Source organism: Octopus sinensis, unplaced genomic scaffold (genome assembly GCF_006345805.1).
Source record: "Octopus sinensis unplaced genomic scaffold, ASM634580v1 Contig09815, whole genome shotgun sequence".
NCBI lineage: Eukaryota > Metazoa > Mollusca > Cephalopoda > Octopoda > Octopodidae > Octopus > Octopus sinensis.
The window spans coordinates 3,179-27,500 of record NW_021831956.1 but is presented as its reverse complement, the minus strand read 5'-3'; the positions used below and the strand labels follow the sequence as shown (position 1 = coordinate 27,500).

General features: G+C 35.5%; 1 protein-coding gene across 1 annotated transcript in view; it reads left to right on the top strand.

Annotated features, from left to right (window-relative positions):
* LOC115228195 (E3 ubiquitin-protein ligase MIB1-like) overlaps nucleotides 1-22,517 on the top strand; it is a 29,273-nt gene extending 6,756 nt beyond the window's left edge. The window contains exons 5-12 of the mRNA XM_029798836.1: nucleotides 2,804-3,013; nucleotides 4,681-4,856; nucleotides 7,022-7,161; nucleotides 10,019-10,096; nucleotides 14,440-14,490; nucleotides 17,034-17,084; nucleotides 19,134-19,205; nucleotides 22,059-22,517. Of these exons, the coding sequence (XP_029654696.1) occupies nucleotides 2,804-3,013; nucleotides 4,681-4,856; nucleotides 7,022-7,161; nucleotides 10,019-10,096; nucleotides 14,440-14,490; nucleotides 17,034-17,084; nucleotides 19,134-19,205; nucleotides 22,059-22,264 (984 nt within the window). The 3' untranslated portion in view covers nucleotides 22,265-22,517. The remainder of the gene's footprint in view (nucleotides 1-2,803; nucleotides 3,014-4,680; nucleotides 4,857-7,021; nucleotides 7,162-10,018; nucleotides 10,097-14,439; nucleotides 14,491-17,033; nucleotides 17,085-19,133; nucleotides 19,206-22,058) is intronic.
* Nucleotides 22,518-24,322: the final 1,805 nt, after the last annotated feature.

Genomic DNA, 24,322 nt, shown 5'->3' with positions numbered 1-24,322 from the left:
TCAATGCACAGGGATTCAACGTGGAACCGTGTATGTCTGGGAAAAAAGCTTCTTACACTACAACCATGTATATATGTATGGGTGTGCACCACCATTTCTGTTTATATATATATATATATATATATTATATATATATATATTTATATATTATATACATTTATATATATATATATACATTTATATATATATATATATATATATATATATATATATATTATATATATATATATATATATATTTATATATATATATATATATTTATATATATATATATATAAATATGTATGTATGTATGTGTGTATGTATGTATATATGTATATATATACACACACAGAATCAACTTTATCATGCTTGCTTGGCTCAGATAGATTATATTGAGGCAGAATTTCTGCAGCTGGATGCTCTCCCTATCGCCAACCTTCTCCTCCTCTTTTTAAGGAAGCTAACATTTGCCAAGAACTAGACATGATCCTGCAGAATGTTGGAAATAATAGACCCTGCTTATATGACAGTGGCACTCATTTACAACTATCACACAGATGTCAAGACAAAAAGACATTCACACACACATATAACACATACACACACGTATACGCAAACACATACAAGATGAATACTCATATATATATACATACATACACACACGATGAAGTCTGTATGTGTGTGTGTGTATGTGTCTATGTGTAGAAATATGTATATATTTATACACACATACACATATATATATACATATAAAGTAAGAAATTATAAGATGAATATATTTCTTTCTCCATTTACATCGTTTCACAGAAATTTTTGTGTATGATAAATCCTTTTACATGTCTGCATTAGTGTATAGGTTATAAATCATACAGTGCCATCGTACAATTTACAAAGTAAAACAGGTATAAATGACAAGCACCTCAGTTCATAGAATATCATGTTTACATCCATTCTTCTATGCAATATACATATACAAGAACAGAATTTTATTTTCAAAATATCAATGTATGGAAGACAATAATTTACAAAACAGTTTTTTATAGAAGAGAGAAGGAGATTTAGTAAGATATCAAAAAGGAAGCAGTAAATATACATACATGCATATACACTTATATATATATATATATATACATATACATATGTATGTATGTATGTATATTAAAAATTGGGGTGGTTTATGGGATTACCCAGGGTTTCCCATTCATAAAGGGTTTAGCTTTGTACCATTTCGTAAGACCCTGTTGGCCTAAGACCCCTTCAAAATATGGAAGGGGAAAAGCCTGGGATTTACTTCTTCTGCAAACGATCCTTTTCAGCTCCCTAGCAAGAGATTATCCCAGTGACCATGTGGTTTCTGTTAAATATCTCACCATTGAAGCATTTCTACATATTCACTGAAACCACGGGTCTCCCATAAATATGAAAGAATTTGACCTCGGATACTCCAGCAATAACATCCCCACGTCATCCAACGAACTATACACGCGTATGCAGCTGGAAAAGCTATTGGACGGGATTAGGCGTATGAGGTGAAAGGCTTTTCCACCCTCCATATTTGGAAGAGGTCTTAGGACAACAGGTTTTGGGGTCTAATGATACGCCATGAAGCTAAATCCTTTTTGGACCGGAAAAAAAGGGTAATACCGGAAACCGGCCTTCCCCAGTTTTAAAATATACACTGCTCTACATCTTAGAGTATGCTTCTTCTCCGGATTTATCTTTTCTACAAACAAAACATATAAACGTAAGTATGTCATTATTCAGTTTATTTCCAGATATTCTATATTTCACTTTATGTCAACATCCGCTGGACAGCTAATTCCCTCAACTGTGAACAGTTTATGTATGTATGTATGTATATATGTATGTATATGTGTGTGTGTGTATGTGTGTGTGTATTATGTATGTATGTATGTATGTATGTCTACACACAATTACACACACACGTTATGATATAATTGTCACTTAGTCTACCTCAGAAATTTCACGGTTTTTTGAGTTTTATTACAAATGGGGGATTGGGAAATGGAGTATTGACCCATTTTGCATCGGACCCTTGTGAGTTGGATACTGTACAATTGGATGTGTTGCATCCTCCGGTGCATATGCATCTCATCTGGTGTCTTGTTTTACAGAAGAAACCTCACTAAATATTCTCGGTTTCGCTTGGCATGTTGTTGCAAGGAGGTTGTTGGCTTGACAACAACAACATACCAAGCGATACCGAGATCTCTCCCACCCACAAGGAATCGATGCAAGATGGGCCAAACCAATTGTTGTGATGAATAAATTTTCTCGTGAACTTCATTTTACATATTCCTCATTCAACATATATATTTATATATCCAACAGTAATGTATATAAATCTCTCTCTCTCTCTCTCTATATATATATATATATATATTTGTGTGTGTCTCTGTGTATGTGTGTGTGCATTAATTTCATGGTGGTGGACACTAACCACCTCAACAGTTTTATGAACCTCTTATTAATTATAGCAACATCAAAAGTATACTTTAGAAATTTTAATTCTTCTTTACTAGTCTTGATCTGTTAATCATGTGTTCACTCGTGTTCAGCTCCCCTAAAACTTACTATAGTTAGGAAGAAAGGTAGATTAAGCTGAAACAATCTATTTAGGACATCTTTATCCTGTCTAGAACACATTCTCATAGCAACATCTAGAGGATCTTACGAAGGTTGATTTTACGGACAAACATCAAATGTACATGATAAGTTTGATCAAGTATACAGTAGAAGACATTGATATCCATCCTGATTTTCATGTAAATTTTCATTTTCTATTTTTACTTCCACAAAGGGTTCTGTTCAGTTGGATATTAAGAACAAAAAGAAAATGACACCATTGCTTGAAGCCGTTTCCCGGGGTCACCTCGGAATGACACACCTGTTAATAGCCCTGGGTGCAAACATAAATGCTGTTGATGGTGAAGGTAACAGCTGTTTGCACCTAGCCATGGAAACAGAAGTGTTTAATTCCGAGGATGCACCCATGGATTTACTAAACGAAGTAAGTTTTTAAATTGTTTGTGTATATACATGCGTGTGTGTCTGTGTGTGTGTGTGTCTGTATGTGTCTGTATGTGTGAGTGTGTGTGTGTGTGTGTGTGTGTGTGTGTGTATGTCTGTGTGAATTTGTGCATTTGTGAGTCTTTGTGTGAGTGTGAGAGAGAGACAGACAGACAGACAAGCTTAGCTTGTCATGTATCAATTCTCCCCTATCAACCCCATCCTCCATTACCATTCCTGATCCAGTCTTCCCTTATGACCCGAGTGATATTATGTAACAAACAATATTCCATCTCCTTTCACTCTCAAAGATGTCATCTCACCACGGTCGAGAGGTGACCCATCTCGGTTGTTGACCATATAAACACAGCCATCACATAGTGACGGAGAAGTGGCCTATTTAATAGAGGAGATATTATTCTCAATTAACAATGATGCAGGATAGAAGAGATGTCTGAGCTTTATAGTGCTGGTGCCATGGTAAATACATCTAGTCCATTCTATGAAGAATTCTGAGTGAAACCGCTCTCTGTCCTACTTCTTGTACACGACATCCACTGACTGCTTGTCGACATGTCATAACATTGTTCAATGTTAAGACACTAGAGAATGAATACAATAAAGCATGGTCCTTAGTGAGATTTCCTGTATTTAAGTTCTGTACTTTGGCACACCACACACACACACACACACACACACACACACACACACACACACACACTCACACAGACAAACACACACAAGTAATGATTTTGAGTTTGAGTATATATCTTCTAAAATGCTGTTTAAAGCCCGTTTACTGTATTCGGCTATCTGATGTCATCAACAGTATGGACTTTAATACTACTGGACTTTTTGCTGTCATCTCATAAATGAAGCAGTTTTTTATAATTCTTATATTTTTCAAAATTAAGATAAACAAAGTACTTTTTTCTGTTAATCTAAAACATATTCTCCTTCATTTTCTACAATGCTCTTCCATCTATCTGGTAGAATTGCAAGTCGCCTCTTCCAAAATTCACTTGTCCGTGATTAAAAATACTCCTCCATTACTCTTCTGACTTGACACTAATTCCTGCTTCCTTTACTTTACCGTCATCATTCAAAAATGCTTCTTGCTTAATTATGGAAACATTATTGATATGTTTGGTTATGTTTGTGTGGTATTGACTGTGTTATGTTATAAGTGTTTTTGTTTCTGATATAACTTATGTTCTTTCTTCTCATGTTGTGTTATATTTATATATACAATACTCTTTCTTATGGCTACATAGTCGCCTTTATCAAACCAATTATATAGATAGGTTCTTTTTGGTTTGTTCTTCCTATTTCTGACTTTTCTATTGAATATATTGTGATATTTGTGATTTACAAGTAAATATTTACTCATTAATTATCAATAAGCTTGATGTTAATCAATACGGTTTGTCCTACTCAATGTAATGACAATATATTTAGAGGGTGTCTCAGTGTTGAAAATAAAGTAAAAACATGAAAATAGGAAATGGACTCAATCAAAGAATATGTAGGAACTCAATACTTTGTAATTGCTTTAATTAGTGGATAAACAAGCTATGAGTAAATTTAGATGAACTTTTGTGTAATTAGGGGCATTTATTTTGAATATTTGTGTAATATTGTCATCATTTTATATTTCATTATTTGTAGTGCTGCACTGCCCTTAACCTGAAAAAGGATGAAATGCTCTCTGGTGTAGTTGCTGCTAAATATCTCGCCAGCCAGGGAGCTGACTTTCACCATAGAAACAACAAATATAACACACCATTCGATCTCATTAAGGACCCAAATTTGAGAAAAAAATTAGAAACATTTTCACCACCACAGTAAGTATTTCCTGGCAATGGAAAAGATAAACCAGTACATTTTCTATTTTGTATATAACCATGTTTATATGTTTATTTCGTTTTAATTCTACCAATACATTATACTGTCGCTAGTGTTTTTGACAAAGGCCACACAATAAACAATATGCAGTTCTCAGGAGATCAAAGAAAGAACACGATTTTGATTACATTCACATGATTCGTAGTGTTAACAGTTATACTTCACTGTCCACCCACACCTACCTCTCTTCGTTCCCTATTTTAAAGATTTGTGATCAATAGGAAAATATAGATCTAAATAATGAAGTGAATGAATTCCATTTTGAAACTGTTACTTAGGATTAAGTGGAATTTATCTGTCTACCAACATCTTTTTCTCACTCTTCTATGCCCGAATCAGTCAATATTAAGAATGATTTCGTAGAAAAATAACCTACAAACACACACCAACAGTGTATATATTATATTTCTGCAAATACTGATGGAATATTGCCACATATCTTCATAGAGAAAAAACTGCCAGGAAACGTAAATAATTCAAGTAACACATATACCATTACTAGGTGTTTTAGTCGCCTTTGACTCCCGTATTTTATAAGATTTGGCAATTTCTTTGCCATACATCTCTCTGTATTAGCTACTTAAGAAGCAGACACATTTCCCCCTCAGTGAATATACAAAACTTCTTTGTCTGTTGAAATTCAGTTATTGTTTATAGATATTGATTTTTGGACTGTATAAATATTGATCTGTTTTCTTCAATTGACAAGCTTCGGAAGATTTTCTTTGCTTTTACAAATAATCGTTTATGTGAATGTTTTAATAATAATAATAATAATAATAATAATAATAATAATAATAATAATAATAATAATATGTCTACAGAGCGCAGCTGATATTATTGGAAAGGGGCAAAATAAGGGACAGAAAACTAGAACTACATGCACGATACATATAATAAAGCATCCCAAAATCATGGTGGAAAATATCTCATCAGCATTGCCCAAATGATGTTGGCATCAGCTTTAAGATATACCCAAGGCCTAGACCCCGTATTATCTACCCACAACATAAATCAAACTCGCATCACATAACAACAATACGGCAAAATTATTTCACCTCAAGTGGCCCCGCTCCATTTAGCATTACACTAAAATACATTAAAGCAGAAAAAGACCGCCATAAAGTTCAAGAAGTATTTTGAAATATCCTTCAAGAAATCCCGGATAAAACTCCAACACCAGGATATGTCCCCGTAAACAGCAACTCTCACCTCGAGTGGGTCATGTCCGTATCCTGATTTGCCCGGTAGTGGGATTACGTTAAACATGACCTGCGCTAATACTGGCCGAACCTATCATGCATATATATATATATATATATATATATATATATATATATATATATATATATATATATTATATTATATATATGATATATATATCATATCATCATCATCATATCGTTTAACATCCGTTTTCCGTGCTAGCACGGGTTGCACGAAAATATATATAAGTAATATTTGTAGGCACGCCAACATGAGTATCTGTTCGAATGGACGCTACTGTGAATGTTTAATCCCAAGAGAACACCTCCTCTAGATAGTTAACGATGCAGAGGGGCATCCGATTAATTGCGAGCAGGGGATCAAGCCCCTACCATCTTATAGCAACAGGACCAGAAGACTAGGTCTGGTTTCGGGCTATTCCTGCCACTGCTCAGTACTGGACACCTCATCTGTTAATCTGTGGAGACGGGAGGGATGTATATAATAAAGTGCATATAATAAAGTATGTGTCTATAAAGAAACCTGTGTAGATATATTTGTTCAGAAGAAATGAGTTCGACGTTAGAAGTGAAATATATTTCTGGAATATATGCAGTTCACTGTGTGTCAACCAATTTCTATGATGTATCAGGGTCAAGACAAACATTTATCAATGTATGTATGCATGAGTGTGTATACTTGTATGAGTGTGTGTGTGTTTCTGCGTCATTTAACTACACAAAATGCTGAATGTATGTAAATGTTTAAAGAAGAGTTTCTGCTGTACTCTTGGTAGTTACTGATGTATCTTATAATACTCTCTATTCCGAACATGTAAATAATATAATATTTGTTATAAATGAATGTTATTGATTGGATGTTTCTGTTTTGTCCACAGATGTTTGTTGTGCAGAAATAAAGAGGCCACAACAAAAGTTCATCCCTGTGAACACCTTCTGACATGTGAAGAATGTTCAAAAGTTCCACTTAAACGATGCCTGAGGTGTTTGAAACCTGTAACAAGCAGAGGTCGAGTTGGTAAGAATTTCCTTTGCTGATCTGTCTGTTTGTCCTGCTTGTCCCATTGCCCTTATTGTATAGAATGATATACTTCATGTTGTTATGTAGACAGAGGTCTGACATAATCTGGCAGATTTATGATAAAAGGTGTTCCTAGTGTCTGTTCTCTGTAATAGTATATCTCTCACACTACATCCACTAAACATTGACCTTATCCAAGTAGGAAACATGTCACACTTCAAGAGGGTTGTAGTCTGCAACATAAAGATAATGGAGGATTCTGCAAATAATTAATGAGTAACTGAAGTATCAATAAATCTCCATCAACTCTATGATTAATTATGAGTTATTAGAAGATAAGTAAATACAACAGTACTTACAAGGACATCAGTGTCATCTTTGGTAAAGTATTAAAATTAGTAGAATATTATAAAGGAGTAAAAGTATGTGTCACCAGTGTTTGAGACTTCAACACACAACTCCATGTTGCTGTGTTGGTCTTTGGGTGATACCAAGGCTAACAGAGACACATTCTTGTTCATCGCTCAAAGTTTGGTTTTGGTTCTGACTTGAGTGTCACGTTCCAACCAGATCATGAAACCTTCAAATATATCCTGAATAAGATGGCATTCTGTTGGACTGTGAAGTTAAAATTAAAGATTATCAGCAACAATGTTTAACAAAGAGATTAGGTGTATGTTTCTCCTTCTTGAAGTGGTTGTGACATGTGTTTGTTGTTATATCTTTGATGACTAAATTTGTTGACACTGGAATCAAACAGGTTGTTAGTGAAGATCAGGGTTTTGAAAATGCAATAGATTTGGCATAGATATAAGCAAGGAAACCAAATCCTACAGATAAACTGTTATTAGGTGATAATTAAGTGATATAATTATAGCATTGTTAGATTATGTAGGATATCTTAACAGAGAGAGGAAATTTGCAAATGTCAACAAGAGTTCGTTTTGGAGCTAAATATTGGCTATTACATGGGTCCACTGTTGAAAGTATAAAAATATTGACCAAAAGCATTATGATCGCTGGTGATCATAATGATGATATGAATGTCTCTCAATAATAAAATATAGATTATTAATAAATATGAAGAAATTGTGCTATAAATAAATATAAAACTTGCAAACACATATTTCAGAGAGTCCAAAGTTTGATGAGAAGGGAGTGCAGACTGTGGCAGAGACAGTTGATGAGTTTAAAATTAGAGATCTTAATTAATTTCTATAGATTTTACATTCACCTCAGCTATTTTGCGTATTAGAATGGTGGAGAACAAATCCCATTTCTAATTTCCATTTGAAAGGTTAGCTCTAAAGTAATTGTATTAAAAATATTACTGAAATTTCATAAAGTCATGGTTAACATGTTTGGTCAAATGGATAAATTAAATGCCACAATAGAGTTAATATTGTCTTCTGGAAGAGGGAACTATAATGTATTTTTTTAGGTGTAAACTCGTGAGTTAATAAGATAATTGGTTGTTTTTCTACTAAGATTTTTCGTAAGTTTTCTGATAGGTTATTCTTGATGTTGTTATGTAGCCAGATGTCTGTCGTAATATGTTGTATTTTCTGGGGTTGTGTACCCTGAATGTCTCTGGTTAGAATACATTTTGTAGTTGCAAATTAGAAAATTATAATTAAATATTAACTCTGTATAAAAATATTCATCATGAACTTAATTTTAATTTTATTAAATGTTAAATTAAATATTGAACCGTGAACATCTGTTTATATTTAAATAAAATATTGGTGCTTATACAAAATATAGAAACAGAAATTGAATATGACTTGAATACACAAATCTCTGTTTGTAACTATATATAATATACACTTATTACATTGTTTGAACAACATTTACCATCCATATAGTCATTCTTTTTCTCACACTTGTTAGATTTTAGATGATATTAATGCTAAAAGAGGCACAGTTTTCTGAGTGTTTCACCCTTTGGTCTTGATTGTTGCGTTCAAATTATTTAATGAAAGATAGTCATTGTTATTTGACCAAGAAGTGAATTAATCATTAGTATTTGGCAGTGGACTTGGTTATATCTTTCTTCGTTTGCTCATGGAACTACCATAATATTAGCTGTGCTGAGACACAATCATATTCATAGTAATGAAGGTTATATGTTCTTTACTCAGATTATATACAATCTATATTGATATCTAGTATTGCACCGTCAAGCACAGTGCCATTGTATTACATATATACCCAATTATCATGATAATTAATAAGCTATAATTCATTAACTCTCTTACATTTGTATGTCTGAAATGTAAACTTATTTTGTCGTATGGACATCGTGTACCCTCACCTTACATTTTATATCTTGTTAGGGATCATGTTGGAGAAGGGTGTATGGAATTTGGCTTGTGGAGATGTTTTTTAGGGGACAGATTGTGTGCGGGGTGGAGGGTATGCACATAAAGAACATGTCTTAATGGCCTCAGATTTACTTAATTAGAGAGGAATGTTGATTAGTGAATTCTAGAGATGAGAGGACTGTGCCATGCCATAGATTTGGCACAGTTATAAGAAAAGAAAGACAATGCTAAGAGAAAACTGTCATCAAGTGTTAATTAAATGAGATAATTGCAACATTGTTAGAATATTTAATGTGTTTTTAGAGAGAGAGAGGGGGGATTTAGAAATGTTAGTCTGTTTTATTGTGGACATATTGGGCTATTACATGGGGCCACTGTAGAAAGCACAGAAATATTGACCAAAACCATAATGGTCAACATTTGACCAGTAACGACAGGAATTGAATGACTCGCAATAACAATATAGTTTAATAAAATAAAGAAACAGATATTTTATTATTAAATGTAAAACTTGGAAATATTTATTTCAGAGGCTCGAAAGTTTGAAGACAGGTGTGTACAAACAGAGGCTACATGTCAGGAATTAGAGGTTGCATCTCAGGAAACTGGTGAGTATAAAATAATAGTTCCCAATTGATTTCTGTAAGGTTTACTTCCCCCGACTATATTGTGCTTGAAAGAATAACTGAAAACAGCTTCCATTCCTATTTTCCAATTGAACGATTATCTGTATAATAATTGAATTAAAGATATCGATTTACTATGAGTTTATGAAATACCCATTGAGGTTAATGCTGTTGGTAATAATGTTCAAATTAGAAGACACAATAGAGTTAATTTTGTCATTTGGTCACGGAACTCATCATCATCATCATCATCATTATCATCATCATCATCATCATCATCGTTTAACGTCCGTTTTTATAGTAGCATGGGTCGGACGATTTCACTGGCAAGGCAGTAGGCTGCGTCAGGCTCCAATGTGATCTGGCAAGGTTTCCACATATGTATGCCATTCCTAACGCCAACCACTCCGAGAGTGTGGTGGGTGCTTTTTACTTTCCCCCGGGACAGGGAACCAGGCAGGCGGAACTGGCAACAAACCACAGAATAACATTGTTATAAATTAAAAGAATTAAAAATCAAATCTCTAAGATTATACGTATAATGATCATTAACGTTGATTAAATATTAAATTTAGTATTGAACGGTGAACATATATTCACATTTAAACAAAATATTGGTGTTGACATAAAATATAAAGATAGGAATTAAATATGAGTTCCCTGTGTGACTTGATCTCACAAATCCTTGTTTGTAACTATATATAATATACACTTATTACATTGTTTGAACAACATTTACCATCCATAAAGTAATTGTTTTTCTCACACTTGTTAGATTTTAGATGATATTAAAACTAAAAGAGGCACAATTTTCTGAGTGTTTCGCCTGTGGTTTTAGTTCTGACTTGATTGTTGCATTCAAATTAGACTACTCCCACAGCTGTTGTTATCCTTTGTCAGGTTCAACTTCTTATTTCCTTCAATTTGGATCTTCTGGCACTTCTTTATCCTGATTTTTTAAATCCTCCATACTCCTCCCATTTCTATGCCATCTCGTCTCTTGTGCGCTATCTCTGAATCTTCTAAACCCTAGTTTTGCTTCCAGCTCATCTCTGCTCCGGGACTTCAGCACATTAATATTACACTTCTTCTGAAGTATGCTCACTTCATTTCTTAACAGTTTTCATACATCCTCTATACTCTGTGAAACATTCCATTTTACAAATACACATCAGGGTTCACCCAGGATCCGTCCTCAGCCCTTTCCTATTCATTATAGTCCTCCAGACAATAAAAGAGGAATTCAAGGCACTCTGCCCCTGGGAGCCTCTTTATGCTGATGACCTTGCTCTTACAGACAAGTCACTGCCAGAACTAGAGACAAAGTTAAGGGTGTGGGAGCAAAGTCTAGAATTGAAGGGCCTTAGTCAAAACCCTAGTCAAAACCAAAGTCCTTGTTAGTAGGAAGGCTGTCAAATCACAACCCATTTCAGGTAGATGGCCCTGCTCTATCTGTAAAAATGGAGAGGGTAGAAACTCCACACGATGTACCCGGAGGAAGCTATGGACACATAAAAGGTGCCGCAATATCAAAGAAAGTTAACCGGGAAAATAGTTTTTGTGTGTGGCAGCTGCTCTGGGGCAATAAACACTGAAAGTGTACAGAAAACAGATTCCATCACATGCCAGGGGAAGAAACTAGAAGTAGTTAATAGCTTCTGCTACCTAGGGGTTCAAGTCTGTAGTGAGTGTGATTGCTCTGCGTGTGTAGAGACTAGAGTAAGAATAGCCTGGGCAAAGTTCAGGGAGCTCCTACCTCTGCTGGCAACTAAAGGTCTATCACTCAGGGTGAAAGGTAGACTGCATGATGCATGTGTGCGAACAGCCATGTTACAGGGCAGGGAAACATGGGCCATGGATGCTGAGAACATGCGTAGGCTTGAAAGAAATGAAGTTAGTATGATCCGCTGGATGTGTAATGTCAGTGTGCAATCACGACAAAGTTGGGCATAAGAAGCATCAAATGTGGTGTACGTGTGAGGCGACTGTGCTGGTATGGTCATGTGTTACGTATGAATGAAGACAGCTGTGTGATGAAGTGCCACTCCCTCACGGTAGAAGGAACCTGTAGAAGAGGTAGACCCAGGAAGACATGGGATGAGGTGATGAAGTATGACCTTCAAACATTGGCCTCACAATGGCAATAACAGGACACCGGGATCTTGGGAGATACGCTTAGATTGAGAAAGCCCCCAAGTGAATTCACCCGCACACTCTTGGTGTGTATGCGCAATAGTCCTCTAAATCCAAAATATTTACATCCATCAATACAGAAATGTATGGTAAGCATTTTGCATTCTATTTTACTCCGTATTTTGGCGACATTAAATATAAATTTCGAAGAGGCACCAATGCGCATTATTAACCTTTGTGCCAGTAATTTGGTCACGGAAATAATTTACTGGAACCTTTGATTTAAGTGATCATATGGTGCGGAAATCACAGCAACTGAGCAAAGAAGAGGCTATTTTGGTTCATCCTGACCCAAGGAAAGGTACGTCCCGGGACGTCAGAATCGGAGGAATATTCACGTGTTTGTCCAGCTAAAAAGGAAATTGTTACTGTAATTGAGAACGGATTACAAGTCCACCGACTAAAATAGCCATTGCTTGTGAATCTTCAGAAGTTTTGTGTGGAATACAAGGAAAACGCTGAATATAATAAGGTAGAGTTTTGAAAGTTTTATGAATTGCAACTGAAATGAACGGATAATACAATTGTATGAGTCGGAGGAATATTCGCTTCTTTGTGACTTGCAACCAAAATGCTGTGTGATCCAGTTACTACCTCAGGCACGCATTCAGTATGTGTCTGTGAGAATCACCAACATGCAAAACGTATCGCCGCTGCCATTCCTGGTAGTCACGACTACAGAGACTTGCTTGGCAAAATGGTCTCTTCCGTGAGCAATCGAGATTGTATGTTGCTCCTATGTGAGTCCTGTCCTTTTGAACAACGTTTATTAGACGTATTTTATTCACTTGGAGGTTTATTAACGCACAAACAGTTGGCACATGTGGACTGGTCAGCTCCTTTATGACTCACTTCCCCAGTGAATGCCTTCATTCAAACCGCTGAAAGTGTGTTTGAATCTCCACAACAACATCATTTCATAGCAGAGGCCCGATCTTATTTCCTTAATCATCAAAAAGATGACCTGACATCAAGTGAAGCAATAGTATTGTTGGACTTTACAGAAAATTATAGCTTTGTAGTACAGGACGCCCTGCAAGGGTTTCATCGGAACAAATCCCAGGCAAATATTCATCCATTCGCGATCTACTATAAGACTGGTTCAAACCCACAATGCACTCCAGTCTGTGTCATATCTGATTGTTTGAAACATGACAACACCATTGTGCATGCTTTTATTTCGAGAGTGATATCGCATATAAAGACAGAACTTCCATTCATAAACCATCTCCTGTACTTCAGTGATGGTGCCTACGACCAATACAAGAACTAGAGACACCAAACAAATCTCTGTCATCATCAGAATGATCAAGGACTTGCAGCAGAGTGGCATTTTTCTCCATGTCATGTGCAAAAAAGTCAACAAGTAGCCACAGAAAGACATTTTCTCACGGATTCCAAGGTGTATTGCTGAGTATGTGCAAGCATTCCAGGAATAATGTTCTTTTACGTCCGAAACGAAAACAGTAGAACAGTGAAATTAATTGGCACACGATCCCATCACTGCTTCATTGTTTCTTCAAGATCTGATCTTCTAATGAAAAGAATATCAGCCGATAACAATTTCACTCTTTTAGGTGAGGAGCAGGCAGCATCTGATTAAAATATTTCGAAGTTAAAATCCTGAAAATATGTTGGATACACGAATGAAAATGTTTAACAAGGAGATCAAGTGAGCAGGTTTATTCTACGTGAAGTGTCTGCCATGTGTTTATGGTAAGATCATTGATGACCAAACTGGTTGCCATCGGAATTAAGCAAAGATGAGAATAATGTTGGTTAGAGAAGGGCAGAAGTGAGGGCACAATTTCACGTCATATGTTTAGTGCAGATATGAGACAGGAAAGACAAACCTAATAAAAGAATGGTGTTATCAAGTGATAATTAAATGAAATAATGACACAGTTGTTAGATTATGTAGAATGTCTCAAGAGATAAAAGACATTTTGGAAGACTGTAAATATTAAACTATTACATGGTAATCCTGTTCAAACTATAAACATTCTAACCAAAATCATTGTCATCAACAGTTGATCATCGATCACAGTAATCTCTGATAATAAAATATAGATTATTAATAAATATAAAGACATTTTTCTATATAGTTTGAAACTTGGAAATATTTATTTCAGAGAATCGAACATTCAAAGACAAAGAAACACAGACACAGGAAGAACCTGTTGGTGAGTATAAAATGACAGCACTTGATTGATTTCTGTAAGGTTTATCCCCTGCTGAACTATTTTGATATCAGAATGATAAAGATCAGCTTCCATTCTTACTTTTGAATGGGAGGTTTTAGCAGTAAACTAATCATATTAAACATATCGATATTATTGACATTTAATAAAGTATCCAATCAGGTTAGCACGGTTGGTGAAATGGATAAATTAGAAGCGAAATAGATTTCAGGTTCTCTTTTGGAACAGCCAAATTATATATGTTGTGGTTTAACAGGTGAGGTAATGACAAAGGTTTTGTTTGTTTTATACATTTTAAATGTTTACTGACAAGTTATTGTTGTTATTTTAGCTGATATCTCTCATAATCTGGCAGACTTACAATGAAATGCGTTCCAAATATGAACACCCTGTCGCTTTTCACTGATAATAAATATATCATTGCATCCAATAAACATTGTATTTATTCAAGTGGAAGACGTTGGTTTGCTGCTCAGAAAACCGTTGTCTCTTTCCCTTTTTTCAAACTTCATAGAGGCTGTATGATACAATACAATCAAATACATTCAAAGAGACATCGGACGGGTTGAAAGAAGAAAGGATAGTGAACACTTTAAATTGCAGCTCCTTAAGAACCCTTCATACGGTACTAACATTCCTGCTCATGTTTGGTTTGAAATGTCCAATGAAACCAGTAATCAAACATTTCAGCTTTGCGATTTCAGCAAGAAACAAGTATAAAGCTTAGTGAAGAAGGCAAGAACCGAGATTGCAACGGGAGGTGATTGTGTACCATAGAACGTGTACAAATGTTGTGCCCAGGTGTTATAAGCATTAATTACTATTTAGGGAGTTGTGGGATAAAGGTGGACTGACTGATGAATGATGCAAGACAAAAGGATTGTATTCATCAAAGTAAGTTAATGCAGAACTAAGTGGCCAATTGAAGCCGATTTCAATCTTGAATGGCTAGATTTACATGGGTGTACTTGCCATGAAATCAGCTACATGTCAGCAAAATAATGGTTATATGACTGAAAATGTCCAGAAGACTAGAATTCGGAGAATGTCTGTGTGTGTAGAACATGCATTTTAAATCTGGGATGCCATATAAAAAGCAAAGAAGAATAAAAGAGATTCGGATGTAGTATGGCTTCATCTGGCTAATGCTTATTGTTCTGTACCACACACATTGTTGATGGAAACAAGGAATTTCTTTCATAAATGGGAGGAGATTAAGGATCTGATGATGAGATGCTATAACAGTTTCAAAATGTGTTTTATAGGATAAAATTTCACAAAAGACTGCCAGGTTCTGGATCTGGAATAGCTGAATGTTGCGCAATATCAGTTGGTTGGTGATCTTTATAGTTATGCTAATTAGATTAACAGAATGTCCAGAAGAAATTGCTCAACGGAAAGATATTCATGGCTGACATAACAATACTAACAAGAGACTAAAAGGATATGCAAATAGTTTTGGTTAGTAGACTCCATAGAGTTAGTACTTAGTCAAGAATGTGGTTTCAAACAAATAAGTATTGCAGTCTATAATTTGTGAGAGGTCAGCTGGAGCAAGGGAAGTTACGAACGGCAGGAGAACTCATGCCAAAAGTTAAAGACAAACCAAAAGTTAAATTTGGTGGTACGTTATCTTGTTGACTGATACATACTGGGGTAGTGAGACCATGGCAAAGCTGAAGATGGACAGAAAACAACTGATAATTCAAAACTACTAAAAAAATGCAAAATTTCATGTTTCCAGTTCGATTTTGTTTATATATTCTTCCGAATAAATTGTTAGTTCTCAATTTGGATATAACCCCTTTGTAATAATGTGTACATGAACAGTTATTTTGTAGTTAAGTAGGTTTTGTACAAAAGTACAGTGTTTCAGGATACCTGTTATCGCTTACCTCTCCACCGTTGTAGAACTAATCATTGCTCACCTGAAAAACGTCGCTTATTAAGGAAAATGAATGACATTGAAATATTTTCAAATATTTCCTTAATCAGATGATATTCTGGGGAAGTGTGATGTGGTCAGTTAAAATTAAAGATTGCCAACAGTGACCTTTAAAAAGAGAGCGGGGTTATGTCTATCCTACCTGAAACGATGTGTCATGGTCCGACTTTTGAGGACCAATTTGGTTGTCAAGGAATTAAGTAGAAAACGAGAAGAATGTTGATTAGTGAAGTCTAGAGATGAGAGGACAATCATGTCATAGATTAGATTAAATATAAGAAAGAGATTAGCAGTGTTAACAAGTGATTATTAAATGAGAGAAGTGCAATATTGTTAGATTATGTAGGATGTCTTAATAGTGAGCGGAGATTGAGGAAGGTCAGTCTATTTAGTTGTAGACCTATATATTGGGTTATTACACGGTCCCATGGTAGAGAGTATAAAAATGCTGACCAAAGCCATATTACTCACCAGTTGACCATTGATTACATGAATGTCTCACAATAATAAAATACAGAATTATACATAAAGTTAAAGAAGTTTTACTGTGAAGTATAAAACTTGGAAATGTTTATTTCAGTGCATCCAAAGGTTGAAGACAATGCATCCCAGACAGAGGCTCAGCCACTTGGTGAGTATAAAATAACTATATCTAATTGACTTCTACAAATTTTACCTCCACCTAAACTACATAATTTGTGTGAATGACTGAGAAGCGGTTCGCTCCCCTTAAGAGGAATATTTGCCATATTGTCATTTCTCTCTCTCTCTCTCTCTCTCTCTCTCTCTCTCTCTCCTCTCTCTCTCTCTCTCTCTTACTATGGATGCATTTACAAGTCCATTGATATTACTGATTTGAAATTTAATAAAATGTCCAGCAGTGTTGGCGCTGTTGGTAAAATGGCTAAATTAGAAAACACAACAGACTTCATATTCTCTTTGGAATAAAGGAAAACAATTTGTCGTTTAAAGGTAAAACCAGATGAGATAATGAGAGAGCTTGTTTGTTGTACAATTTAATAAGTTTCCTAATTGTTGTTGTTGTTGTTGTTGTTGTCGGTCTTTTTTAACAAGGTGACTAAGTTGAAAATTGTTACAAGTGTGAACACACTCTCTTTTTTTCACTGATAGTAAATCTATCATTACATCCCCTAAACGTTGTGTTTATCCCAGTAGGAGACTTTGGTCTGCTGCTGAGACAATTGCTCTCTTTCTCTCTCCTCAAGATTGGGTGCAAGATACAATGCAATCGATTATAGTGTCTTCATTATCGAATTGGCTGGGTAGTCACTATCCATGTCCTTATTCAGAATTACTGTCCACCTCGATTGCTTGAGAAACACATCTCCCTGAAACATTCCACCTTTTCTATGGTAGTATGCCTTTCTTAACACCAACCACTTTATAAAGGTTCCTGAGTACATTTTAATGTGGCAAAAGCACTAGAAAAAGATTTTCATGTGCCCAACATTGGAACTAGAATAGCTGTAGATTGCACAATATCCGTTACTTGGTTTTGCTTGTTATGGGGATGCTTTTATGGGGATTAGCAGATTTATCAGAAGAAATTACTCAAGGGAAATCACTTAAGAAGGCATTTATGGATGACATAAAAATAAGAAGAAGAGATCAAATGTTTATGCAATTAGTTCTGGATAGACTGGTTGGACTAATTACTCGGTCTAGAATGCTGTCTAAGCAAATACTTGATGCAGTCTGACATATGTCAAAGGTCAACAGAAACAGGTAACGTTCAAAATAGTAGGAGAAACTATGCCAAAAGTAAAAAAATAATTTGAGGACGATGCTACAATCCCACATTGTCTAATAAGAGTAGAGGCATTGATGTCATTGCAGAAACCGAGGATGGGCAATAAGCATTTGCCAAGTCAAAACTTCTGGGCAAAAACAAGATTTGGTGCTTGAAGTTTGATCTATATCACCATCTTGTTTATATATTCTTGAATATCACTTCTTTTGTACCTTTTCAAATATTTTTCTTTTGCAATAATCTGTGTATAAACATTTGCATGTTGTTAAAGATGTTTTGTGCAAGTATACAGTGTTTTAGGACACTTGTTATCACTTTCTGTTTCACCTCTGTAAAAATAATCATTGCTCATCTGGAATGAAAACTGTTTCATTAAGGAGTCTTAAAATATTTTATGAATCAGATGAAATTCTGGTGAACTGTGAGTTGCATAGATAAAATTAAAGGTTAAAACAAAGAAAACAGGTGTGTGTTGATCCTGCTTCAAGTGGTATGATATGAGTTTGTGTCAAGAGCATTTATGACCAACTTGGTTACCACTGGATTACTGAAGTCTACTGATGAGGGAACAGTGCTATCTCATAGGTTTAGCACAGATATAAAAAAAGAAAAGAAATAAAAGGTGTTAACATGTGATAATTAAATGAGATGAATGCAACATTGATAGATCAAGAAGGTTGTCTTAATAGAAAAAGGAGGTTTAGGAAGATCAGTCTATTTTGTTATGGACCTAAATATTGAGCCATTATATAGGACCACTGTAGAAAGTATAAAACTGTCGACGAAACCTATAGTGGTCAGCAGTTGGCCATTGATGATAGGAATGTCTTACAATAATAAGATATAAACCATTAACAGAGATAGGGAAATTATACTATGAAATGTAAAATGTGGAAACATTTATTTCAGATATACTAACGCTAGAGGTGAAGCATCTACATCGGGTGTCCAAAAAGTTGGCGGGTAAATGGCAGCAACTTGGTGAGTATAAAATACCTAATTGATTTCTATAAATTTTGCTTTCAGTTAAACTTTTGACTGAGAACAGATTCCATTCCTAGTTTCCAATTGAAAGTTTAGCTATATAGTAAAGATATCACTGAAATTTCATAAAATATCCACCGAGGTCAGCACAGGTGTAAAATATTTGAATTAGAAGATACAGTCGAGTTAATATTGTCGTTTGTAAAAGGGGACTCAAGAATAATGGTGTTAAAGAGTAAACAGGTGAGTTAATGACAATGTTTTTGTTTGTTTACGTTTTTGGAAAGTTCACAGATTGGTTGTTATTGTTGTTGTTGCTGAGGCAGATATCTGTTTTAATCTGGCAGAGTTAAGAGGGAAGGTTTCCAGATGTAACATCCTTCTTTCTCTTGGATGAAGAGGACCACATTATCGAAAGCAACCTTTTTAAACACGAGAGTTTGCATTATGTGTGACATGCTGTGTTCTCTTTGATTGTAGTTCTTTAGTCCCTGGTCAATATATAGTGCCAGTCTCTATAGAAAACAGTCCCCCATTGCTGCCTGTGTCCATGGCTGGATTGAACTCAGTATTGTAAATTAATGAAACTCACGTTTCATCCGAAAATTCAAACTCAACTTGATTTTGTTTATCAATTGAAATCATTTCACTCTCCTTTACTGGAAAGGCATGAACATCACAGTATCCCATTTCCTCTTGTCTGAAAGTTTAACAACATAAAATATCATTTATACAATATTCCTATTATTTACAGCAATATCTTTACCTCCCTATCGTGGTTCGTAGACTGAACCAGAAGAGAGATGTCTTTACCAGGACATTGAGCTGTGTTGGGGGACTAGATTTGAACCTTTCACCCCTGACTCAAGAGGTCGTAACATTATCCCCTCAGTCAGCTGATAGAAATGATTTATCTAAATTAAGAGAGGACATCATCTGTGACATTGCCAATTTGTTATCTCTCTGGCAGTCATACAAAATGTACCAGTCATATACTGAGGTAAAAATCAATCCATTAACACCAGTCCAATATAATCAGCATATTACGTTCATTTCTCCAAGTTTGTATGTGTCAGATGACTTCTCCCACAGTCGTTGTGGTTGTTTGTCAGGTTTAATCGCTTGTTTTCTTTCACTTGAATTCCAGGCACTTCTTTATCCAAATTTCATTTACCATATCCATTCTAAATCTATACTATATTGTGCACTATCACAGATTCTTCTGGGACCCAGTTTTCCCTAACCCCAGGTTTTCAACACATTAACATTACACTTCTAGTGATGTATGCTCACCTCATTTCTTGCCAGTTTTCATGCATCCTCTACATTAAATACAACATTGCACTTTACAAATACGCCTCATGCAATCTCTCCTTCATTTGGAGACGGAATCCCTTAGTTGCCAGTAGACATAACAGTTCCCTGTACATTTTCCATCCCATTTTTCCTCAAAGTACTGCACTTTGAGAATAGACCCCCACCCACCCACTTCTAATTATGTCTCTTAGGTTAGAGAAACTATATGTCTTTCATACTTGTTCTTACTACAAACTAATCCCGTGTATCTGCTACTTAAAAAGTCCTTCCCCAACCCTAACCCGTCCTCCCTGTAAACTTGCCTGTGATACCACTGCACCTATTGCGTACATTAGATAAACCATATAGAATTCCTATTAACCCCTTTTCTCTCCCCTGCATATAAATTGTGATAACTTTCCAGATGATGTAGATGTTTGAGGATGCAGGGATTCTTTCAGGACCCAAGTGTTGTAAGTGTATGGTGTAGATGTTCTGTTATTGCTTACAAACTAAAACCTTTCTCATTGCTTTGTTTACTCTTGGGCCTCTCCTGTATGAGTATCTTTTGAAATTGTGGCCTTCAACCAGTGAAGGAATTCCTTTTTAGGAGTCAGTATTTCAAAACTAACTTTTCAGCTGGTATCTTCTATAATATGTGATATGTACCTAACAGTGTTATATTTTTACTTTGTGCCGTTGAAGTCATATCCCACTTTCGAGATATTTCTGAATTTTGATAATCTTTTATTATTTACTAATCATAGGAGGGACCACATCACAGGTGACTATTTCAGTCTTTGAATATGGGATGTTATCAAAACGACTGAAATTGAGTTCCTCTGAGGAGTCTCTGGAGTAACGCGTGCAGCTTCGAAATTTGGGTGTCTCTCCAGGTCAAACGACTGCTTCTCTGCATTGAGAGGTCACAGCTGCTCCAATACTACCGGCATGTGATTAAAATGTCTCAGGAAAGAATCAAAAGAGGGATTCATCGAGCTGAGCCAACTGACAGAAGACCTGGGGCTAAACCAAGAATAAATTGTTGCATAATACCCATAGGTTCAATTGGTTGTGCTTGGAAATTCTCTCAGAATTTCTAATCAAGCTTACTTTAGATAGAATCGTATGAAGGAGGTGCCTGAGGACTCTACCCTTATAACCCTCCTATGAAGAGAGGGCAAAGAAAATGAATGGATAGATGAAATGGTGTAACTATTGGTAGTCTTTGTTGATTCTTGAGCTTTTCGTATACTGCTGCCCACACAAACACTTCTCCTGCCAGTTGTTTACCAGAAGATTTCTCATGTGTAACTTTCAATTTTATTCGATCTTTAAATGTTTTCTCCAATTCCAGCTTTTATTTCAACTTGTTTCTTATTTTTCTCAAAATCTTTAGAAACAGATAACAATGTCTTCTATTTTCCGTGTTTCTTCAGTATTTCTCATTCGTCTATTCACATAATTTCTTTGTCATATCTATAATTTACTGTTCACAGGTTTTATATTATCATTTAATGCTTTTGCAATTATTTTTTATTGTATCTTTTGCAGGAAGGGAATTAGAAATTACACAAGATGACCTGGAAATCATCAAGCACGACAATCCTTATAACATTATGGAACAAGGCTTTCAGATGCTTCTAAAATGGTTTCGAGGTTGCGATCCAGCGAAACGTACACCTCAAACATTAAAAGAAGCTCTTTTAGAAACGGAATGTTTCACGGCGCTTGAATGTTTATTATCAGACTTCAGTTGAATTTCTTGTAAATATTGCTGTTGTTTAACCCCAAATCTACCTTCACCACACACAGGCATATGATTAAATGCCTTCCATCCAGGACCATCATGTTTTCCTTGTCTAATGTGTCATTCTTTAAGATGATAAGTGATGAATGGAGTAGGATTCGGCTACTAATTCTAGCAGATCTATTTACCACATGGAGATCTCTTTATTTGTTTAGCTCCCTTTTTGTTGGAGATTAACTTTGGAAATAAAGATTGAAATTTCATTTGTTGTTGGTGTTGTTGTTGTAAGCCCCGGCATCTCCCTAAATACTTCCATTGTTATATAAACAGTTTAAATATCCTGTGAAATTTTCCCAAAAAAGAAAAGTGTAATTCCATTTTGTGAAACTTACTTAAAATGTATATTTTGCTGTCAAATAGAACCTCCTTGTAGACACGATTGTTAGTAAATATACAGTTTCTATTTCTCTCTGCCAATAGTTTTACATTAGGCTTCATCCAAACTCTAGAAAGTGAAACTTACAGCTGGTCACGTGAGAATAATTGTGTTGGAAGATAAATTCCAATTTGTTTAAATGTCTGTCCCTGTGCTTTGTTGCATGTGAAGGCAAAGAGTGGTTCCACAGGAAATTGTTTGTATGGTAACTATGAATGGGAACTCCATTCCTTGAGACCCATTTGGAATCCCTGAGATTGATCCTGTAGAAGGACCACAAGCAACCTCAGCCACAATAATAAGATTGTGCAAGCAGATAATAACGTAGCCTGTGTCATTGCAATGGTCTTGTTTAACATCTAAATTCTTCAATAACCCAATGCAGCCTCTTGTCTTTAGTGTGAGGATATGTCCATGGAAACTCTGATTTTATGAGCTTGTTGATGAATTTGATTAGGTACAGAGCTTCATTATCAACTGTATCTGAACTTCTGCATATCTTTACCTCACCAGGGATCCTGGTCAACATGAATTCATTTACAAATTGTGATATTTCATTTGTTGGAGTAATAGTGGGTCTGTTTGCAAGCCACATGGGGTCTGTGAAATTATTTGCAAGACAACATCACATAAACTTGACAGGCCAAAGTTGTAAAGCAGGTTGATTTTGGATGCACCTAGACTTTGTTCGACAGAAATATCACCATTTCCAACATCGAAATGGTGATTAACAGACTCTTTTTCATCAGAATGACCTTTTGTAAGAAGTCTTAGATTGGTTCCTATCCTCACTATTTCTACTCAATCATCAAGAAAAGATCTGCATCAACAAATTATAATCTCCCAAGATGACATAACTGCAAGAATTTGTCTTCTATCACCAGACAGTAATATAGTAAATTCATAAACAGGTTTGTTACAGTCTCACACATCATGCAATCCCGTTTCAAGGCACTCACAGAGATGCTTAGGCCCCATCCTGGTCCCATCGATAACTAAGAGACCAGATTGAGGCACAATATCTCTTGTGGCATCTCTCTTTGTGAGTCTTAATGTTGATTTTGTAGTCTCACTGAGAATAATCCTGGACATAGAATGAAGAACTCTCCCTTTCAGAAGCAAAGTGGTTGCAATAGCAGACGTGGCAGTAGCAACTATCAAGTATGATGTTGATCACATAGGTTTTCCCTGTGCCACCATTTGCATTTAAGAACAGAATTCATCCGTCTTTTACTATTTATGGACCTGATAGCTTTATCAAAATCTAGTCGTTGTTCAATGTCTAAAGTTGGCAGAAGTTTATTAATACTTTTTTTTTTGCCTTAAAAATGGTTTCTTCTCTAAGCCCAATTGGAATATTAGCTACTTCAACAGTTCTTGTATCTGGTCAAGGAAGACCATTGTGGCTGTAGATATCGAAGCTGTCAACTTCAAGTTTCCTTTGGATATTTATAAGAAAAATGTTCACTTTCCGTTTAGAGACGATTTCTTCATTGTTCTGGTGCATATTTTCTTCAGCAACATAATTCTTCCAGAAAACAGGACGATCACCTGGCATGCATATTTCAGTTGGGACAGAAAATCGATTTCATTTTGTCAGCGGTTTTATTGGGATTCGTGCTTTCAACCCTA